This window comes from Microcaecilia unicolor, chromosome 3 (genome assembly GCF_901765095.1).
Source record: "Microcaecilia unicolor chromosome 3, aMicUni1.1, whole genome shotgun sequence".
NCBI lineage: Eukaryota > Metazoa > Chordata > Amphibia > Gymnophiona > Siphonopidae > Microcaecilia > Microcaecilia unicolor.
In genome coordinates this window covers 311,061,237-311,084,245 of record NC_044033.1, presented here as the reverse complement: position 1 = coordinate 311,084,245, position 23,009 = coordinate 311,061,237, and the positions used below count along the sequence as shown (strand labels likewise).

General features: G+C 43.8%; 1 protein-coding gene across 2 annotated transcripts in view; it reads left to right on the top strand.

The window, feature by feature from the left end:
* NCKAP1L (NCK associated protein 1 like) overlaps nt 1–23,009 on the top strand; it is a 338,352-nt gene that overhangs the window by 34,507 nt on the left and 280,836 nt on the right. The window contains exons 1-6 of one of the 2 annotated variants that reach the window (XM_030198310.1): nt 2,321–2,339; nt 7,172–7,282; nt 7,497–7,589; nt 12,086–12,142; nt 17,340–17,482; nt 18,189–18,279. In XM_030198310.1, coding sequence (XP_030054170.1) covers nt 7,220–7,282; nt 7,497–7,589; nt 12,086–12,142; nt 17,340–17,482; nt 18,189–18,279 — 447 coding nt within the window. In that variant the 5' untranslated portion in view covers nt 2,321–2,339; nt 7,172–7,219. Of the gene's footprint in view, nt 1–2,320; nt 2,340–7,171; nt 7,283–7,496; nt 7,590–12,085; nt 12,143–17,339; nt 17,483–18,188; nt 18,280–23,009 lie in introns of those variants that run through there. The other variant, XM_030198309.1, reaches the window with a different exon arrangement.

The window sequence follows — 23,009 nt, the reverse complement described above, 5'->3', positions numbered from 1 at the left end:
TAAGTTTGGGTAGCTTGCCAGGTGCCCTTGACCTGGATTGGCCGCTGTCGTGGACAGGATGCTGGGCTCGATGGACCTTTGTTCATTTCCCAGTGTGGCATTATATACTTATAACACAGTTGCAACTGCCTACAGCTAAAATGAAAATATATCCCTATTTACACTTCTTTTGAGCTATGAAAGCAAACAAACATTTAAAAACACAGGGAACAAAAGAACCCTCCTCTGTCCTCAAAAGGAGGAATTCTTTTTAGTAGCCTTTTATATATATATATATATATATATAGTGATAAGGAAGAGGCTGTCCTACCCTGGTTAGGCCCCTAGAGGGCGCTGTTCCCCTAAAATGTCCAGGGAGAAGGGCTGGGTGAGTCCTATGGCTGAGTTAATACGGCTGGGGTAAGAAGGCCCTAGAGTATCAAGTATAAGAACTGTGTGCTACAAGGAAGGACTGTGTCTCCAGGACTGAGTTAGTACTGAGCCCGGATGCCTGTGTGGGAGGGCTCAGGGGGAAGAAATCTGTTGGGTATTGAACTGTGCAAGAAGAAATGTTTAAGCTGGAAGAACTGTTTAAGCTTGTGAAAGTGTTTTAAGCTAAAAGAAGTGTGCCCAGAGGCTGGAATAAAGATTTGTATGAGAAAAATCCTGTTGATGAGACCTGACTGTTTGCCTTTTTGAGAATCAGGTCACCCCGAGTAGAAAGGGGTAGGAGACTAATTTGCATAAAATCTGCATACTGAGAACCAGCTCACCCTGAGTGAAAGAGGGACCTGGGATCTTGAGGTGGGAGCTTCATCTTCACAACATATATATAATAGATATAGTAATCAGAAGAGTCTGATCACAAACTGTTTGTAAAAAGAGAGCTCAAATAAGATAAGAGAATAGTAATTATATACTCATGAATCTTTGTGACAAAAAAGGGGCTGGGATCGTTTCTGCTGAGAACTTCTAACTATCCATACTTTGTGATAATTAGGATGAACCAAAATTCAAACTTTTATCAATAGCTAAAACAAAGGATATCATAAAAATACAGCAATAAAATTAATCAAAAATAAAATGTAATCTTCAGGCTAAGTTAGAAAACCAAAAGGAATCTTTATTTCTCACTGCAACAGCACAAGAAGTACTATTGGCTCTTGGCATTAGTAGTTTTACAGAACAGAGTCTAACAATAGGAAGGAAAGTTTTAACTCTCACTGTCATACAAAGGTCACAGAACAGAGAGAAAGAAAGGAAGAAAGATTCTTAGCTGTAAAGAATTAGTTCTTACAAGGGGGGTTGGGAGACACCCCCCTTGGGAAATAGGCTATGGGCAAGGTTATGAAACTTCTTTTGCCAGTCGGACTACTTCAGAGTCTCTTTAGATGAGCAGTTATTTATATACCCTTCCCATCAAAAAGGACCACCTCAAATGTACTATTACTATTATGTATTCCATCACCATGTAACCCAAAATCCTTCTGGAACACCAAATGTCTACTCTTTTCTAATTTCCACTATTGTAAGCCACATTGAGCCTGCAAAGAGGTGGGATAATGTGGGATACAAATGCAATAAATAAATATATCACCCAATCAGCAATTCTGCAAGTACATAGGAGTCCTGTGATAGGGCCTTAGTGTCCTTGCCACACCTCTGCTGAGTAACAAACAGTTGGGATGTCATGACAATGGGGGGGGGGGGGTCTTGTCAGTTTGTTTGTAACAAGACAGTTGATTGGGATGTCATGGCAATGGTCTTTGTCAGTTTGTGGTCAACCAGAAAATGCTGTCTTGCAACTATCAGTGGAAACTCACAGAAACACACAGAACTAAGCAGACCCAAAAGAAAAGGCCAGAAAATTCCAGAACAGGACCCCACTGACTGGAGTTGGCTTTTCAGCTCCTCAGGTTAGCTTGGCAGAGAGAAGATGGGAGAATGACACTTCCTCCCTCCTAAACACCCTTTTCTGTGGTTTCTATATAAGGATATCAGACATCCTGATTTCAAACCTGAATTACCAGCTAAACTGCCTGTAGTAATCATCTTTCCCCAATTCCAGCAGAGGCAGAGGCACAGGACATTCCTTCCTTACTTTGTGTGCCTTTATGTGGTGCAGTGAAATGCCAGCAAATGGGGAGGGGGGTGTATTGCTGCTGTCAGCTTGGGTGAAGATTGAGTTGTGTGCCATCTAGAAAAAGAAGTTATTTTAGACCTGCAACAGTATTGGCTACTTCCCAGTCTGACCAGCAGAATAACAGGTAAAAAATGAACCTGTTCTTCCTGCAATGACTTATCACCCTGCTGTACATTTAATACTACTGCTTCTACTTATTTTGGTAGCTGTACTAAAGGTATGCATTTTTTTCTCTAGATTTTAAACTGTGAATTGTGGTCTCCCAGTGTCTTTTATCTTAAGTATGTTTTGTAATGTAAGCCACGTAAAAATTAAAAATAAAATAAATAAATAACACATAAGAGACAATTCCTTCTCAATAGAGGTGACAATCTACTATAATAAAATGTGCCTCCAATGTTCTGAAGCTGACTCTCTGGCTTCAGTGAAGGGTTCGTAACATTCAGTGAAGGGTTCGTAACATTGTAACATTCGTAAGTCTGTCACATCTCTCTATGCTCTGCCCTTGCATCAAAACGTGATGACGTCGAGGGCGGAACAGTGAGAGTGAAGGCAACGGTGCACAGTTACGACGTCGAGGGACGTATCACATGGAAATGTATGGGAAGAAGGGAGGAGCGTCAGGAGAAGGGGTCATTTTCAGTGAGTGAAGGCAACGGTGCACAGTTGCCAGGCTTGGCGGACCTATCAGAGGGAACTGTATGGGAAGAAGGGAGGAGCCTCACGCAACGGTACGCGACGTCCAAGGATCAATCAGATGGACGTGTATTGGAAGAAGGGATGAGCATCAGGAGAAGGGGTCATTTTCTCTGAGTGAAGTCAATGTGGCTCGAGGAGGGGCAGTGGACAGAGGAGAATCACTGGGTGGCTGGAGGGGGGGCAGGGGAGACAGGAGAATCGCTGGGTGACTGGAGGCGGGGCAGGGGAGACGAGAATCACTGGGTGGCTGCAGGGGGGGCAGGGGACAGGAGAATCACTGGGTGCCTGGAGGGGCGCAGGGGAGAGAGGACAATCACACACACTCTCTCTCTCACAGACACACTCACACCCAGTCTCACTGTCTCTCTCACATACACACACACTTGCACGGTGCTGCCAACCACGCAGAGGGCGGGAGGGGCAGGGGGTCCTGAGACCAGAGGGGAGGGGAACGCAGAGGGGGAGGGGGTCCTGAGACCTGACGGGGCGAGGGGAGAGGGGATCCGGAGACCAGAGGGGAGGAAATCCAGAGACCAGAGGGGAGGGGGAGGGGTCACCAAACCACAGATGGAGGGGGGGGGAGGAGGTATCTCTGTCACACACACACTCTGTAGCTCACAGTCAGTGTCTTTCTCTCTCTCACTCTCACACAGTCTCTCACACTCACGTCTCACACTGTATCACATTCACTCTCTATGTGTCACAGAGAGTCTGTGTATCGCACACATACTCTCTCACACTCTGTCTCACACACACTCTCTCTCTCACACACAGTGTATCTGTGTGAAACACACTCTCTCACACACACTGTGTCTCACATACGCACTCGTACACACTCTCATTCAAACATACACACTCTCATTCTCACACACACACACACTCTCTCACAGACACACTCGCACCCAGACTCACTCTCTCTCTGTCACACACACAGACACTCGCACATTCACTCTCTCACACACTCACTCTCACACACACTCTCTGAAACATACACACTCCAAGGAAAACCTTGCTAGTGCCCGTTTCATTTGTGTCAGAAACGGGCCTTATTTACTAGTCTATTAATAAAAGACAAACTGGACAAATAAGAGATTAGGGAGTTCCATTTATTATGGGGAAAGATTAAAAATTGCATGAGTATTAAACAGATGAACAAGGAGTTATAATTTAAAAACAGCCTGGAAAAGGTAGTCTTTTAGTCTGGATTTCAATAGGTCCAGAGAGAAAGCATGACATACCATCTTAGGATTTCTGTTCCTGGCAAATGATGCAGCAAGGTGAAAAAACAGAGGGCAATGGAGGGCAAAGAAAAGAGTAAGTTCCTGTTGAGTGGATTTCCCGGGGAGGGGTGTAGTGAGAGATGAGGAGCTGCAGAATGAATGCACTTGTAGATCAGTAATTGAAGTTTGAACTGTATGTGGAAATGGATAGGGAGCCTCTGAAGTGACTTGGGAAGAGATTATGTTTGTACAGCGAGACTGACAGAAGATAAGTCAAGCAGCAGAATTCTGAACAGATTGAAGGGAGAGAGATGGTTCAGTTGGAGGCCTGTGAGGAATAGGTTGCAGTAATCTAAGCGGAAAGTGATGAAAGTGTGGATAAGAGTTTTGGTGGTATGTTCAGAAAAGAAGGGATAGATTTTGTGATGGTTTTAGAAGGGATAGATTTTGTGATGTTAAAGGTTTTAGTATTCTGTTGGATATGTGCAGAGAAAGAGAGAGTCAAATTTAATCCCAAGGTTATGAGCTGAGGAGACCGGGAGAAAAACTCTGTTAAACATAGAAATAGAGAAAGGGGGAAGGGGAATTTAGGTCAACTTTAACCCACACAGGAGGGAAAGAATCAGGCTGCAAGAGAAGTGGCTTAGATACACCTAACCACCACCCCACACTTGTACAGACTGAGCTAGGGAGGGAAGAATCTGGAAAGCAGACGGAAGGAGGAGCACCAACCTTCAATCTGGAATATGGTGTTGGCCCTGGAATTGGGGAATTTGTATAGGGGGATTGCGTATATAGCTGGGGGCTCTGGGATGAAGGGGTGCATATAATGGGATTGTATATATGGTTGAGGATATGTATGGAGCATCATGTTCATGGCTGAGGAGTTCTGAGACGGGGGGGTAGGTATGGGAGGAATTGCCATGAATCATGTTTTTTTTTGGGGGGGGGGGCGAGCTCTGGGGATTTGTATGAGGGCTCTGTTTCTTACATGTTTTGAGTATAGCACTGTGTATGTCTAGTAGTTCTATAACATAGTAACATAGTAGATGATAGCAGATATAGACTTGTATGGTCCATCCAGCCTGCCCAACAAGATAAATTCATTACACATGGTATGTGATACTTCATATCTATACCTGACCTTGATTTGTCCTTGCCATTTTCAGGGCACAGACCATAGAAATCTGACCAGCACTGGCTTTGCTTCCCAATTACCAGTGTTGCCACCCAATTTCTTCTAAATTCTTCTGTGGATCCATTCCTTTTAAACAGGATTCCTTTGTGTTTATCCCATGCATTTTTAAATTGCATTACCGTTTGAATGTCCACCACCTCCCGCAGGAGGACATTCCAAGTATCTACCACCCTCTCCGTGAAAAAATACTTCCTGACATTATCCCCGAGTCTGCTCCCCTTCAACCTCAATTCATGTCCTCTAGTTCTACCGCCTTCCCTTCCCTGGAAACGGTTTGTTTGCGGATTAAGACCTTTCATATATTTGAAGGTCTGTATCATATCACCCCTATTTCTCCTTTCCTCCAGTGTATACATGTTCAGGTCAGTAAGTCTTTCCTCATACATCTTGTAACACAAATCCTATACCATTTTTGTAGCTTTTCTTTGCACCGCTTCAAGTCTTTTTACATCCTTAGCAAGATATAGCCTCCAAAACTGAACACAGTACTCCAAGCGGGGCCTCACCAACGATTAGTAGTTTATATTTTATTAGCTTTTACTATACCGCCTTTATTGACTGGCAGGTCAAAGTGGTGTACAGACTATGTAAAAAGTATATAAAAGAAATACAGTTGTAAATAGGAAAGATCCTAATGCAAAAAACCAGTGTCTCTAGGGAATTAATCATGTATTGGGGGGCTTTGGGGGATGAAAATAGGGAGGCACTCAGGGTTGGGGGTGACTCGTGTGTTTATGGGGAAGGAGAGCGGTATGGTGATTATGCCACTGGTGGGGGAAAAGAATAAAAGATGGTTATGCCAGGGAAGGAGGAATGGAGAAGGGAAAAAAGGTGGTAATGCCAGAGAAATCATAGAGGAAGAAAAGAGCACCTACAACATGAAAGGAAAGAAAGTGGGAATAGAGTGCTAGAGGAAGAGAATGAGAAGCTGAGGAGAGAGGAGTAGGAGGTGGTGGAATGGATAGAAGAGAAGGCAGGAAGGAAAGGAAGAGGAGAAAGAAGAAAAGGAGAGAGAATCAGGAGAAGCAAGTAGAAAAATAGGAATTAAGAGAACAGAAATGTTCACTGGTGAAAGAAAGAGACACAGAATAGACAGCTGAAACAGAAATAAAAAAGGATGATACCAGAGAGAGAGAGAGAGAGACGGAACCAAAAAAGGAACAGAGACCAGACTGGAGACTGAGAAGAAAAAGAGAGAAAGTCAAGCCAAGTTAGACACTTTTATTGTCTGACAGAGTATTGCAATAACTGGAACCCAGTTCAAAGTTTCAGTGCAGGAACGTATGTCCCACACAATATTTACATTGTGAGAAAACCTGGGTTTTGTCAGCTGATTTGGCTTGCCTGATGTATAAGAAATTGTTTTCTATGTAGAACAAAGCTGCCAGCCTAAGATTATTTTTTTTTTGTTGTTGTTGTTTTGGATCCTAAGTATTTTGTGATAAGAAATGTAAAGGAAGTACTTTAAGATATGAAAGAACTGAATGTTTTGAGTAGATAAAAATTTTTTTGAGGAAGGTCAGCTGGGGATGACTCTTGTCCCCATCCTGCCCTGCCCAGGTGTCCCAGGTTTGTAAATGAAAAATTTGGTAACCTTATTCTGTGACATCACAAATTCCTCCCCCAGCTCTCCATTTCAGTTATAGAGGGGGTCACATTAGCAATTACAGTATGTGAGAACCTCATATTTCTTTAAGCATGCTCAGAACTACAGCCAAATGTGAGTACACATACTTTCTTGGCGTCTCTTAGCAGTACAGTCATATGTGAGGGTTCCACACGTCCTTCAACACCCCCAATTTCTACAGCCATATGTGAGTACACGCTCCCTGTAGCATTTGGTCATTTACCTTTTATAGGTTGGCCTGATGCTTCTATCTGAAGTACCAGGCTGGCACTAATTTTCTTTTGTGCCTCTCCCTTTTTTTCCAGACATGTTCAGACCCAAAGTCAAAACCAACTTTTTTCACAGAGAAAATCATGGAGTCGTCAATCAAGTACATCAACAAGAAGTTTCCCAACATCGACACCCGAAACAGCACGGTGAGTGAAGGGTTAAAAATTGCTGTCTGTCCTATGGTCCTCCTGAGATATTATCCTTTATTTTAGTTGTTGTTGAGAATGAGTGCTTTCTGACAGTGGTTCACCAGAATAGAGTGCAGGAGACAATGTTCAAAAACGAATCTCCTGTCCAGTGGAACAAGTGTCTTTGTGCTTTCTAATCTATAAGTACAGAATGTGTATTTTTGTTTGATAGCAACACTTGGGACCTGTGCACAAGGAGAAAACAGAAATCCTGAAAACCTTGTCCAGCTATTACCTTTCCTTTGTGGATGTCATGGAGTTCCGGGTGAGTTCTTCCCATTACCTCCTGCTCTATTGCTCCTGAATGGCAGAGATTTCAGATGACAGTGCTGCTGTGACAGGCATCAGACCTTCTGTATTATGTCATCACTAGTGCTTAATAAGGATGTGTGACTGGGTGAAACCTTAACAAACTCTGCCCTAGTTTGACCACATAACCAATAAATCTCTTAGTGCCCAAATATGCTCCCTCCTTCTGTGTCCTATGCATGGAGGATGACCATATAGCTCTATGAGCAGGGAGATAAGCTAAGCTAATTCTGATTGGACACCACTGCATGCAAGTAAATGCAATTCTGTCTTTCTTAGGGAACTCAATACTACGTGACTTGCCAGCTTATTTTCGAAAGAGATCGCCGGCCATCTTCCGACACAAATCGGGAGATGGCAGGCCATCTCCTGAACCCGGCCAAATCAGTATAATTGAAAGCCGATTTTGACTGGTGTCAACTGCGTTCCGTCGCGGAGCCGGCCAAACTTCAAGACATGGTGCTGAAGGCGGGACAGAGGCGTGGTTAGAGTTGTGGGGAGTGGGTTTTGGGGGGATTTGGGGGGCTCAGCACCCAAATCCCCCCCCAAAACCCACTCCCCACAACTCTACACCATTACCATAGCCCTTATGGGTGAAGGGGGGCACCTACATGTGGGTACAGTGGGTTTTGGGGGTTTTTGGAGGGCTCCCATTTACCACCACAAGTGTAACAGGTAAGGGGGGGTCTGGGTGCACCTGTCTGAAGTGCACTGCACCCACTAAAAATTGCTCCAGGGCTCGTCCAAGATGGCGTCGGAGACAGAAGTGTGTGCAGACACCTCCTAAGCGCCATTAGCCTCCCGACGTACCTGAACCTTTTGGAGCCTTCTGGAACCCGAAATGGGCAAGAGAAAGGTGAAGCCCCCCGTGCTTACCTCCTCAAGCTGGACGGAATCTTCCGGGATGCGTCAGGGGACTTTGGACGCAGTGGTAGTGCGCACACCGGGACTCGCTACCAGCACTTTGGTGAATCCGACAGGGTTGTCGGAACATAGCATCGAGGGGGCATCTTTGAGCCCTCTCCTTTATGCGGCTCCTCCGAGGCCTGGGGGCGAGATGAGAACGCCGGATGAACAACGCCATAGGGCACCCGAAGAGGGTTTGCCCCTGACGGATGTTGTAGGAGGCCCCGTCGCTACCTCCTCTCCAGCTGAAACATCAATTCAGCAAGAGCGCGGAACTGTGCCTCTGAATGAAAATAGGCAGGAGACGCCTCCGGTGGACCTCGGAGAAATTATGAGACCTGCCGTAGTTACATTCGAAAATTTGTGGGATGCCATCCAGGGCTTAAATGCCACTCTGAAACAAATAGCGAAGTCAACTAAGGACGAGATAGCAGAGATAAAACTCTCTCAGGAAAATTTCTTAAGCAAACTCGGAGCATATGACACCAAATTGGAAGTTCTGGATACAGAGGTACAAACGTTAAAAAATGTTTCTTCATCGTTCTCCAAAGATAGACTTATTCAATTTAGGAAGATTGAGTATTTTGAAAACCAGCTTCGAAGAAATAATTTAAGAATATTGAATTTTCCTAAATCACCTTTAATTTCACCTTTGGAGATGTTTAAAAAATATTTGAAAGAGATACTGCATATCCCTATGGAAAACCTCCCACCTATAACTCGGATATATTATATTACTGGTATTAATGCTGGGAGGTATACTCCACAAGATAACTTAACTGAATTTCTTCAAGACTCACTTGAGTTAATTACTGAAAGAACAACCATGCTGGTGACATTTGCCTTCGAGCTAGATCGAAATAATGTCTTCAAATTATATTTCCGCCATCTCAATGAAGATTTCTTAGGAGCAAAGGTTCAAGTTTTCCCGGACTTATCCAGGGATACGCAGAAACGGAGAAAAGCGTTTTTGCAGTTGAGATCTAGACTTCTTACTATAGGTGGAACCTTTCTGCTCAAATATCCCTGTCGATGCATTGTAGTTTTTGCCTCTCAGAATTATGTATTCTTTGAACCTGAGAAACTTCTAGAATTTATTTCCAGTAAAGAATAGCGTATTAATCTCTGTAATGCTATGCATCGGCTGCGCTCCTAGACGAGTCTTTCTGTTTCTCTTATAAGTAATTTTACTTCCTTTTTTTTTTTACCTTGATCTTGGACAAAATTATTGTGGTCTAAGGGTTTATGATATTTTCTAGTGAAATGATAAATGTACTGATATATATATTTTTTTCTCACAATTGCTAAATTTATGTTTAAGCATGAATGTAAAATTGAAAATCTATAAATAAAGAATAAAAAAATAAAAATTGCTCCAGGGACCTGCATACTGCTGTCATGGAGCTGGGTATGACATTTCAGGCTGGCGAAAAAATGTTTTTAAAGATTTTTTTGGGTGGGAGGGGGTTGGTGACCACTGGGGGAGTAAGGGGAGGCCATCCCCACTTTCCTCCAGTGGTCATTTGGTGAGTTGGGGCTCCTTTTTGAAGCTTGGTCGTGAAAAAACAGGGACCAAGTACAGCCGGTGAAATGCTCTACAAAGCTGGCCGTTTTTTTCCATTATTGGGCGAAGCCGGCCAGTCCCGCCCCGACCTGCCATTAACTACCCTACCGACACGCCCCCTTGATGTTTCGCTGGCTCCGCGACGGAAAGCAGTTGAACCCGGCCAAAATCGGCTTTCGATTATACCGATCTGGCCGGGTTCAGGAGATCGCCAGCCATCTTCCGATTTGTGTCGGAAGATGGCCGGGGATCTCTTTCGAAAATAAGCCTGTTTGTCACCTTTTCCCAGAGACAGTCACATTTTTCAGCATTTAGCATTCCATATATTAATTTCATATGTGTTATATGACATACATGCACAAATTATATTCAACTAACAAAAACAGCTACTGTCTATAATAGTAAAATCCAAGGGTAATCAATACAAGGGGAGTCAGGACAGACCAAATTACCATTCCAAAATAATATACAAAACCAAATAAGCAAGCTAATGGGGTAACGGATCAATCAAATCATCCTACCAAAACTGAAAAAAAGAAAAACTGGTATTAAACACTCTAGCCTCTTTAGTAAATATAGAGCTAATCTCACTCAGGGTTTGCATCTCTGCTAAAACATTTTTCTCCAAAAATTCAGAATGTGAGCTTAGTTCCAAAATACAGACACTGCATTATTATACAAAGCTTTACACTTAGCAGCGTACCTGAGGTGTGTGTGGGGGGAGGGGGGAGAGGGGAGGAGGCAGGGGAGTAGCTCCCAACTTACAGACTTCTAAATGAAGAGCCAGAAAGTTTTTCTATTTTAAGAAATGTCACAGTAAAGGCATAAGCAGTTAAAAAAAAAAAATGTTGCTGGTGAAGTCTCACTTAATATATTAGGTCCAGTTTTGGAGGCCATATGTCTGAAAGGATGGAGAGAAAGATTGGAGGTAGTCCAGAGAAAGGCAACCAGAATGCTGTGGAATCTTTACCAATAAAGATAAGGCCAAAGAGACTAAATATGTATATCCCTAGAGCAGTGCTTCTCTACCGTCTCCTTGAGGCACACCTAGCCAGTCAGGTTTCTAGGAATAATCACAATTTAAACCCATGATAATGAAGGTATTAACAATTAACCTCAGATGCAAAGGGATACAGGAAAGACCTGACTGAGCACAAGGGTTTTTTTTTTTTAATGTGCCAAGGAGTAAAAGCTCATTCTTCTGTGGCTGACATTTCATTTCATGTCTGTTTCTTCTTTCTTCTGCCAGCATGAAGGACACCCAAGGATTTGTTTTTTGACATGTTGAAGTACATGGGTGAAAAAAAATGGCAGGAGCTATAAACAATAAAGCACTGGACTGCACCTTTATGAGCAGAATAGCATTCCAGTGTATGTGTGCTGATACAATTTTTTTTGTGCGTAAAATATAGCTGCTGCTAGCGCAAACCCGTGTATGGATGCTTCCAGTACGCTCTCCCATGGTTGTGCACATTTTTACACGCAACTTGTCACATACTATTCGGTTACTGCATTGGGCACAATTTGTTTTTTTTAAAAATAGGTTTCTTAGGAAATCTTGTGGTGAGCACACAGGTCTAACTTAATGTTTTCTACATCAATCATTTGGTGCACAAAGGCAGTCTGTTACTTCCCATGTCTTATGCAGTGGAATATTCCAGTTTTGTGTGTGTGTGTGTGTGTGTGTGTGTGTGTGTGTGTGTGTGTGTGTGGGCTGTTCTTTAATGCCCTGGAACATTCCATTCATTACTATAGTCTATATATAGAGTAAGAGGACATTGAATGCTCAGATAATCTAGCTATCTGATTGGCTGAATGCACGCTGATGTCACTTGCAATTTTGGTCTACTTTCGGGCTTCTGCTGTTCCTGCAGTGTGCCAAGCCCTTATGCTCTGCTGTATGTGTGAACTTGTCAGTCCAATCTGAAAGGAAAGCATTAATGTGGTTTATGCACTCTGGTTTTCTTTATTGATAACTGCAGGACCATGTCTACGAGCTGCTGAATACAATCGATGCTTGTCAGTGCTACTTTGATATAGTAAGTATCTCCAAGCCATAACAAGGCAATCAGCTGACCCAGAAAGGGGCAGTGGAACACCTTTCTGGTTAGAAGGGCAAACAAGCCAATCTCCAGCCTCACCCCTAAGTTATCTAATTGCTGATGCTCTGGCGGGGCAAAATATTAACCAGTCCATGACCCCAGTGGCCCACCACATTCTGCTGCCTATGGACCCAGGTCATCCGTAAGCCAAACCTAGTATTACCCCTTTTTCCTATTGGTTTGTAGCTCTTGTTACTCTCAGAAAAGCAGGAACTACACGTTCATAAATGCAGTAGCAAAACCAGGCTCAGCTCAACATTTGCATAATTGACTCGAGTCAGGTAGGTAACCAGTGGTGGCTGGTAAGGGGAAGTAGGGACATAGGTCCCTCTGGGGCCTTTTTCCCCAGCAAGGATTCTCATTACCACTCATCTTTCACATTCTCAGAGTAAGTGGACAGAAATAAAGAACTTGTTCCCAGCTGAAGTAGCCATACCAGTGTTTGGGTGAAAAATTCTTGCCGTGCAGGGTAGCAGTGTTGCCAACTCCCGCTTAAAGAATGTCACTAGACATACATGAAAAATATCCAGATGTGTCAAATTATAGCCAAACAGCAAGCATTTGGAGTAGAAGGGATTGCATAGTTGAAAATGAGCCTTGAATACCTTGGATAATAGATTCAATATTGTCACTATCCAGATAAAATCTAGCGCTGATCACCTAATTCAAATATTCAGTGCCGCTCACTGTTTGGATAGTGGCATTGAATATACAGATATTTTTTTTACCATTATAGCCAGAATTTACAAAAAACAAAACAAAAAAACAACAATGCTGACTGCAGTGGCTGAATATTGACCTGTTCCTTTATACTGGACATTTCCTAAAAGGGAAAAGGTCCACTGCCAGAGACTATGGAGAACAGCAATGGCTTTAAGGCCCAAAGCTCATTTGCAGAGTCCCTCAGTGAAACCCTTCATATGCTGTTGTCCTGGATCTAAAATAAACTTTACTTAAGTCTACAGTCAGGAAAAGCTGTCTCAAAAGACATAGAGACAGTTGCGGAAGTTCAATATTTTGAAATCACCAAAAATGCAAACTTAGTTGCCAAAATAGAGAGAAACCCCAGTGCTCAGCTCAATGGTATCCAAACCTGTCCTGGGGCTCCCCAACCAGTCAGGTTTTAAGGCCATCCACATTAAATATTCATGAGAGAGATTTGCATGCACTGCCTCCACTGTGCGATAGCCTGAAAACCTGACTGGATGGGGAGCTCCAGGACAGGATTAAGGAACCACTGGCTCAGCATCTTATGTGCCCTGAACATACTAGCACAGTTCTCAACTCAGTCCTTGAGGCACACCCAGCCAGTCAGGTTTTCAGGATACTGACTATGAATATGAATGAGATAGATTTGCATGCCTTGCATCCTTGGTATGCAAATCTATCTCATGCATATTCATTGTGGATATCCTGAAAACCTGATTGGCTGAGTGTGCCTCAAGGACTGGGCAAGATGGAGAATGCCTCATGGAGAGAGAGAGAGAGGCCAAGAAGGGCTCACACAGGCCCAGGGAGGAGGGGGTAAATAGACCAATGGGGACAGAGCCTGCCATCAGGTGGCAAGGGTGGTCCTAGAGGACGGCCCTCGATTGGAGTAAGGATGACCAGGAAATGATAGTAGGAAGATAAATGAGCCAAGCTTGGTTGAGAAAGAGAAGAAGTCCAGGCAGCAGCACAAACCAATAGTAACAGTTCTTATACAGACAGGCAAGTGTGGCTGCATTGCCTGTGAACTACATTACACACAATGCATTGCTCATATATCTTTGCAGTGAGAACTGCAGCAGTGAAAATCCTTAGAAGTGAGAATAACAATAAAAGCATTAAACACATTTTAGGGTCACATTATAAACTAGTGCAAGGCTGTCGGAGGACAGAACAATCTGGTCTCGGTGGAAGTGTCCTGTCGATCAACCAGTTGGAACTGAGAGTGATCCAGCTGGCCCTTCAGGAGTTCTTGTCCATCCTTCGGGGTCATGCGGTGCATGTGCTCTCTGACAATGCTATGGCTGTGGCATACGTCAGCAGGCAGAGGGAACAAAGAGTGCTCCCCTGGTGAGGGATAGTTCCCTACTCCGCCTCTGGATGGAGGAGCACCTGTCTCTGTTCTCGGTGGTGTACATAACAGGTTCGCTGAATGTCCAGGCGAACTATCTCAGTCGGACATTGCTGGACGCAGGAAAGTGGGAACTCTCTGGGGCAGCATTCTCTCAGATCACGGAGCTTTGGGGGGGGGGGGTCCATGTGCTCGATCTCATGGCTTGGAAGCCCATCGTGAAGATGCCTTGGTTCTTCAGCAAGGGCAAGGAGTACGGTTCAGATGGGATTGATGCACTTCCTCAGAGATGGTCCCTTTCTTAGCTTCTCTACATTTTCCTGCCATGGCCAATGATGGGGCACGTCGTGGGGCACATTGCGAGGCACACGTGGCCAGTGATTCTGGTGGCCCTGGACTGGCCCAGACACCAGTGGTATCTGGACCTGATGAGCCCATTATGATTGTCGTCTGGGTGGGGCCTTCTAATGCAGGGCCCCATTCTCATGGAGAATCCCTCCCCCTTTGGTCTTACGGCTTGGCTCTTGAGAAGGCGCTGTTGAGAAAAAAAAGGTTACCTGGATAGGGTGATTATCACTATGCTACAGGCTTGGATGTGGTCCACTTCGATGGTCTATGCATGGGTCTGGCAGCAGTGAAAATCCTTAGAAGTGACCATTCTAGCCTTTTTGCAGGGTGGCCTAGATAAGTGCCTGTCCTTGAGTTCATTGAAGGTCCAGGTGGCAGCACTGGCCTGCTTCTAAAGTTGCTTACGGGGCTGCTCGTTGGTGACTCACCTGGACATCGTTCATTTCCTGTGGGGGTTTAAATCACTTGCATCCTCCTCACCAGGCCATTCTTCCTTCTTGGAATCTTAATCTGGTTCTGTGAGCATTGCAGAGAGTGCCATTTGAGCCTCTGGATCGACTGTCCTTAATGATCTCACCTTGAAGGTGGTCTTTCTGGTAGCCATCACCTCAGACGGGTGTTGGAGCTGTAGTGTTGTCTTGTAGGGATCCCTTTCTCCACTTAATTGAGGCAGGTGTGTATATTCGGACAGTTCCGTCCTTCCTCCCAAAAAGTATTCTCATTTTCACTTGAATCAGCCACTCTAATCCTCCCTACGGAAGGCCGGAAGAAATCCAACTGAATTCCAGTCCCTGTGATGTCTGGATGTGCAGCCTATTATCCTGTGGTACTTGGAGGTCACCAATGACTTCTGTCATTTGGATCATCTTTTTGACCTGTTTGCTGACCGCAAGAAGGGGCAATTGCTTTGTCCTACATGGTAGCGGGGAAGTCACCATCACTGCATGTGTGGGTGCATTCCACTAGGGCACAAGTGTCCTCCTTTGTAGAGTCCCAATTTGTTTCTATTGATGAGATTTGCCAGTCAGCCATTTGGTCTTCAGTCCGTATGTTCTCAAAACATTACCATCTGGACGTCTCAGTGCACAAGGATGTGGCATTTGGGACTTTGGTCTTGGCTGCTGGGATTGCAGTTTCCCGCTCCACTTGAGAACAAGTCTCTTGATTTATCTGTGGGATGCTATGGAAGGAAAAATTCTTACCTGTTAATTTTCTTTCCATTATTCCCGACAGATTAGTCCAGAGGCCCGCCCATCTGCTCGTTGTTGAATCCTCTGTTTGCCTTCTCAATCTGTTCTATTAGGTTGTTGTGTTTAGGGTTCTTTGGTTACAACCAATTAAAAAAAAAAAAAATAAAGACTTTGTCGAGACAAAGGCAAGCTTTGCACTTTGTCCCAGTAGAATGCTGTCCTGCTGTGGTAGTTGAGTGCACTGAAGACTTCTTTCTAGAGCCTGGAGGTTGCTTGGGCCTAGGCTCTTTTCACCACTGCTATGGTATCGACAGTACTGAGGTTAAGGCTGCAGATAACTCATAAGTACATAAGTAATGCCACAATGGGAAAAGACCAAGGGTCCATCGAGCCCAGCATCCTGTCCACGACAGCGGCCAATCCAGACCAAGGGCACCTGGCAAGCTTCCCAAATGTACAAACATTCTAAACATGTTATTCCTGGAATTGTGGATTTTTCCCAAGTCCATTTAGTAGTGGTTTATGGACTTGTCCTTTAGGAAACCGTCTAACCACTTTTTAAATTCTGCCAAAGCTAACCGCGTCACCACGTTATCCAGCAACGAATTCTAGAGTTTAATTATGTGTTGGGTGAAGAAAATTTTTCTCCGATTTGTTTTAAATTTTCTACACTGTAGTTTCATCGCATGCCCCCCTAGTCCAAGTATTTTTGGAAAGCGTGAACTCAAGCTAAGCTTTAGTAAAAGACCCCCTAAGTGTGGTCCTATGTATACGATTAACCTGTCCGGTTAAGTGCTGACCAGTGAAGTGCTGACTCTGTCCCTGTAATGCCCCCAAAATAGCTGGTTTTCAGTTTGGCACTAGCTGGATATTTTCAGCGACCCTAACCAGTTAAGAGCTGCTGAAAATTAGTGGTTAGCCCCGAACAGGTGATTTAAGTGGCCACGAGTCATTTCTGGCTGCTTAAATCATGAATATTGACCCCATAAACATTACAGGGAACAGAGGGGGAAAGGACCCGGTTACACCAACAGATATGCAGGGAGTACAAGTATAAGCCACTGAAGATCTATGGAAATGTTAAAAATATGGAAACTGAATAATTGGTGAGAGGGAAGGTTTTGCTTATCCTAACCAGCTGCCACTGGTGGTAACCCTATTGAACACACATGCCAACATACCAGTACTCTGACAAAGATAACCTGAGAGTGAGATTCCCAGTCTCTATCCAAAATGCACTGGAGTTAGTTTTAGGAGAATGGAAGTAGAAAAGGGTCAGTTTTGTGCCAGCCCTGAAACTTAGGAATGGCAGTGTAGGATAACAGAACAGGGACCTCCAGATGTAGAAACGTTGGTTCCATCCCTCATCTACCCCTCACTGTGTGATCCTGAGACAGCCACTGAACGTTCTTCTGTACAGAAACTGGATTGTAAACTCTTCAGAGTAGGCACACTAATGAATGAATATCCATAGCAACATCTATGCCAATGGTGCCATGAGAACACAGTATAACATTACCTTTCATCATGTTCACAGAACATAAACTACGATTTCACTAAGAACTACCTGGACCTCATTGTGACCTACACCTCTGTCATCCTACTGCTGTCTCGCATTGAGGACCGGAGAGCTCTCATCGGGTTGTACAACTGTGCCCATGAGATGCTACAGGGAAACAGGTAAGGCCAGATTCCCTGCATCTTTTCCTGTCCTGGATGGATACAAAAATTTTGGTTAGATACAGCAGGGCACTGAAGATAGCAGGTAAACTTTTATATAATTGATAACCTCTGAAGAAACAGAGGTCAGCGATTTCATAGAAAACTGTTGTTTTAACACCAAATGGGTGTTGTCTATATCTAACCTTTCAAAGCAGGTTAGATAATTCCTCTCTATAAAGACTCTGGAACTACAGATCTATTGTTTGCAGTAGGGTTTGATCAGGATTGTCTTTATTGAAGTGGAATCATCTGGTAAAACTAAGCTTTTGTGTGTTGGAGCAGTGTGTGTATGAGAGTTTGTACTGCAGCTCTACCATAATTGTAATATGAGTGAAGCATGGAGGGTTTATGCTCCCCAAATGCTCTGGATGCTCAAGCTGAATTTTCCCCCTTCCTCCATTGTCAATATGATTTCTGCACCTCTTGCTCTGCTGCCGTCTGTGCTGTACCTATCCCAAAGTGATTCAGTGCCTGTACTGTACCTGTTTTATAATGGGACAATGTCCGTCTCTGAGGAACATTTGTCCTACTACAACACAGGCTACAGCAGTGCAGTGTGTGTGTGAGAGAAGCTTGCACTGCCGATGTCTGTGCTGTATTTGTTATATGTGTGTGTGACCAAAATATTTCTGTTATTTAAATAATTGTCTCACGTTCATTTCAGTGATTCCAATTTTCCTCGGTTGGGGCAGATGGTGCTAGAATACGAGAATCCTTTGAAAAAGCTAAGTGAAGAATTTGGGTCACACACCAAGGTGAGATACTTTCTGAACGTGGCAGGGCTGGGGTTACATGGGGTAGGTGAGGATCATAAACATGGCATTTGTTTGAAACCTGCTATAATAAAGCTTCATAACATCTGGAACCAGCTGGGATCAGGAAGAACTGCTGCCACTATAGCTGGCCACTCAATGCTGAAGAGTAGAATCTGGTGCTAACATTCTCTTAATATTTTTACACCCCTACATTATAAATTATGCCTGTACTGGCCCATAAGTGAAAGGAATCTTAGAGACTCTTTCTCTCCCTATCCTGGGAGCAGGAATGGAACCTGAGAAGGGACCATGAGAAGGAACATAAGCACATAAACATTGCCATACTGGGATAGTTTGAAAGTTCATCAAGCCCAGTATCCTGTTTCCAACAATGGCCAGTCCAGGTCACAAGTACTTGGCACAATCCTAAAAGAGTAAAATAGATTTTATGATGTAGATTTTCCCTAGTCCATTTTAATAATGGCTTATGGACTTTTCTTTTAGGAACTTGTCCAAACTTTTTTTAAACCCTACTATGCTAACTGCTTTCACCACATTCTCTGGCAACAAATTCCAGAGTTTAATTACATGTTGAGTGAATAAATCTTTTCTCTAATTTGTTTTAAATTTACTACATAGTAGCTTCATTGTGTGCTCCCTATCCTTGTATTTTTGGAAAGAGTAAACAAGCGATTCACATTTACCCATGCCATTCCATTCAGTATTTTATAGACCTCTATCATATCTCTCCTCAACCGTCTCAAGCTGAAGAGCCCTAGCCTCTTTAGCCTTTCCTCATAGGGAAGTCATCCCATCCCAGATTGTCATGGGGTGTAAAGGGAGGATTCAGAATCAAGGGGTGGGAGAGAACTCAGGATCTGAGGAGTGGATATAGAAGAGACATAAGCTCTAGGAGTTTGGGGGAAAGAAGTGGAAGATCTGGGATTGGGGGTGAGAGAGGATGAAGAGGACCTGTGCTCAGGGGTTTAATGGGAACAAGAAAGAGGAGCTATGATCAAGGCATGCATGGGAGGAGGGCTTGGGATCAAGGGGTGAAGAGGAGGGAGAATATATAGGATCAAATGGTGAGGAGGGAGGGGAGAGTGAGGAAGGAAAAGGTTCCTGAATCAGATGGTAAGATCAGACGTAGAGAAAAGACCTAGTAACATAGTAAATGACGGCAGATAAAGACCTGTATGGTCCATTCAGTCTGCCTAACAAGATAAACTCATTTTACATGGTATGTGATACTTTATATGTGTACCTGCAAATTGGTGGGAAAATGTGGGATACAAATGCTACAAATAAAATAAAATAAATAAAAATACCCGAGTTTGATTTGTCCTTGCCTTTCTCAGGGCACAGACCGTAGAAGTCTACCCAGTACTGTTCTTGTACTAAGTTCTGAAGCTAACATCGAAGCCCCTTAAAATTTACACTCCAGCCCATCCCTATCTATTCAGTCACAATTAGGGTGTAGTCCATAGAAGTCTGCCCAGCTCCCGATTTGTTTCCAATTGCTGGCATCGCCACCCAATCTGCGCTAAGATTCCACAGAACCATTCCTTCTAAACAGGATTCCTTTGTGTTTATCCCACGCATGTTTGAATTCCATTACCGTTTTCATCTCCACCACCTCCCACAGGAAGGCATTCCACATATCCACCACCCTCTCCGTGAAAAATTACTTCCTGACATTAGTCCTGAGTCTGCCCCCCTTCAACCTCAAGTCATGTCCTCTAGTTCTACCACCTTCCCGTCTCCGGAAAAGGTTCGTTTGTGGATTAATACCTTTCAAATATTTGAACGTCTGTATTATATCACCCCTGTTTCTCCTTTCCTCCAAGGTATACATGTTCAAGTCAGCAAATCTCTCCTTGTACAGTTTGCAACGCAAATCCCATACCATTTTCGTAGCTTTTCTTTGCATACATCTTTAGCAAGATATGGCCTTCAAAACTGAACACAATACTCCAAGTGGGGCCTCACCAACAACTTGTAGAGGGGCATCTCCTTTCTTCTGCTGGTTATGCCCCTCTCTACGCAGTCTAGCATCCTTCTGGCCATGGCCTTCACCTTGTCGCATTGTTTCTTCACCTTCAGGTCCTCCGACACCAACACCCCAAGGTCTTTCTCCTGAGTTGAGCTTACTAATCCGGTATCTTTTTGGTTTCTGCACCCCAAGTGCATCACTCTACACTTCTTGGCATTAAATTTTAACTACATACATAAAGTACTCCTTACAGCATGAATTTCTTCAACTTATTTATTGAATCACATATACCTATATCTTGCCCCAGTCCTCAGAACTCACAATCACATGTCACATTCACTCATAACACTCAATTCTCTTCGCTATCATGATCACCTTATCACATCTTATCAATTAATACAGAGACCTTCGTCTACTTATATAAAAAGCATAAGATCAAAGATCATGCTTCAATCATTACCATACTATCTTCATGATCGTATTATAGCTATTCAGTCCGATGTTCACAAGTTCAAACAGAGTCTTTGAGTACAGGTTCAAATGCTACGGAGAGGTTGTTCATCGTCTCTTGAGAACCGTGTTCTATGAGGAACCCTGCAACGAGGGAAAGGCTAACGAGGGACGTTATCCGTAAACGTTCACTCCAGTTGACCTTTTAAAACCAGCAGATTTTCTGTATCTTGTCCTGGTCCTCTATGTGAGACTGCATTTTGGACGTTTCCTTCATCAGGAGGAACCAATGACCGAAATCTATAATATATATACACAAACGTACAAATGCAAGCATAGGCAATGGCTTGTTTATACAAATCATTCTAATACTTTCTAATCATCAAATATCAAAATAGGCTGCTTACCATCAGGACTTCAATCCAAGTCAGGGTTTTTCTACCGGCTCAATGAACGCTATACCATAGGGCACCCGAACAGGAGTTTAAATATACCTTAACTCCTCCCCTTAGATGACGTGGCCTCACTACAACCACTCTACTTCATGATTGAGGCCATTGGGGGCCACCGTAGGCCACTCAAAAATAACTGCCAGACCCTCAACCATTCTTCTAACGTTCGGAGATCCCTTCTCATCGTTTCTACTCCCTCCAGGTTATCCACTCTATTGGCTATTTTCGTGTCATCCACAAAAAGGCACACCTTTCCTTTCAACCCTTCAGCAATATCTTTCACAAATATATTAAACAGAATAGGCCCCAGCACCAACACCTGAGGAATTCCATTGCTCACCTTCCTTTCCTCCGAGCGGATTCCATTTACCACCACCCTCTGCCACCTGTCGGTCAACCAGTTTCTTATCCAGTTCACCACTTTCGGTCCTAAGTTCAACCTTTTCAGCTTATTCACGAGTTTTCTGTGGGGGACCGTATCAAAGGCTTTGCTGAAGTCCAAGTAGATTACATCTAGCGCACGTCCCTCATCCAGTTCTTTGGTCACCCAGTCAAAAAAGTCAATAAGATTCATTTGGCAGGATTTTCCTTTGGTAAAGCCATGTTGCTTCGGGTCGGTTTCTAGAAAGTTAACTATCCTTTCTTTCAGCAGCGACTCCATTATTTTTCCTACCACTGACGTAAGACTTACCGGTCTGTAGTTTCCCACTTCTTCCCTGTCTCCACTTTTGTGAATAGGGACCCCATCCGCTCGTCTCCAATCTCGTGGAACCTCTCCCGTCTCTAAAGATCTATTAAATAAATCTTTAAGAGGTCCTGCCAGCACCTCTCTGAGCTCCTTCAGTATCCTGGGATGTATCCCATCTGGCCCCATAGCTTTGTTCACCTTCAGATTCTCCAGCTGTTTATAAACTCTTTCTTCCGTAAACGGCGCAGTATCCACTCCATTCCCAGACGTTCCCTCGGCAGCCAACCACAGTCCTTCTCCAGGATTTTCCTCCATGAACACAGAAGAGAAATAATTGTTTAGCACATTTGCTTTATCTTCATCACTCTCCACATAGCCATTCTCATTATCTTTCAGTCTCGCAATTCCATTCCTGTCTCTCCTCCTTTCTCCACTATATATGAAAAAAGTCTTATCACCTCTCTTTACATCTTTAGCCATTTTTTCTTCCGCTCGCGCTTTCACTAGCCGTATTTCCCTCTTCGCTTCTTTCAGTTTAATCTGATAATCTTTTCTGTGATCCTCTCGTTGTGTTCTTTTGTATTTCTTGAACAAAGTCTCTTTTGCTCTTATTTTTTCAGCTACTTGTTTGGAGAACCATATAGGCTGCCTGCTTCTCTTGTTTTTGTTTACTTTCCTCACAAAAAGATCAGTCGCCATATTTATAGCAGCTTTTAGCTTGGACCACTGTTTTTCCACTTCTCCTACGCCTTCCCACACCAACAGCTCCTTCTTCAGGTATTCCCCCATTTTATCAAAATCAGTATGTCTGAAATCCAGTACTTTGAGTTTTGTGCGTCCGCACTGCGCCTTCGCCCTTCTATCAAACCATACGGTATGATGATCACTATTACATAGGTGGGCACCCACCCGGATATCAGAAACACTACCTCCATTAGTGAGCACTAGATCCAGCATCGACCCTTCCCTCGTGGGTTCCGTCACCATGTCTGAGCAAGGCACTTTGACAGGCATCCACAGTCTCCCAACTTCTTTCCGATTCCGCAGACGGAACGTTCCAACCCACGTCAGACAATTTGAAATCTCACAACGGTAGCCCCTCCCCTTTCATACCAATCTTTTGAATATCTTCTATCAGATCCTTGTC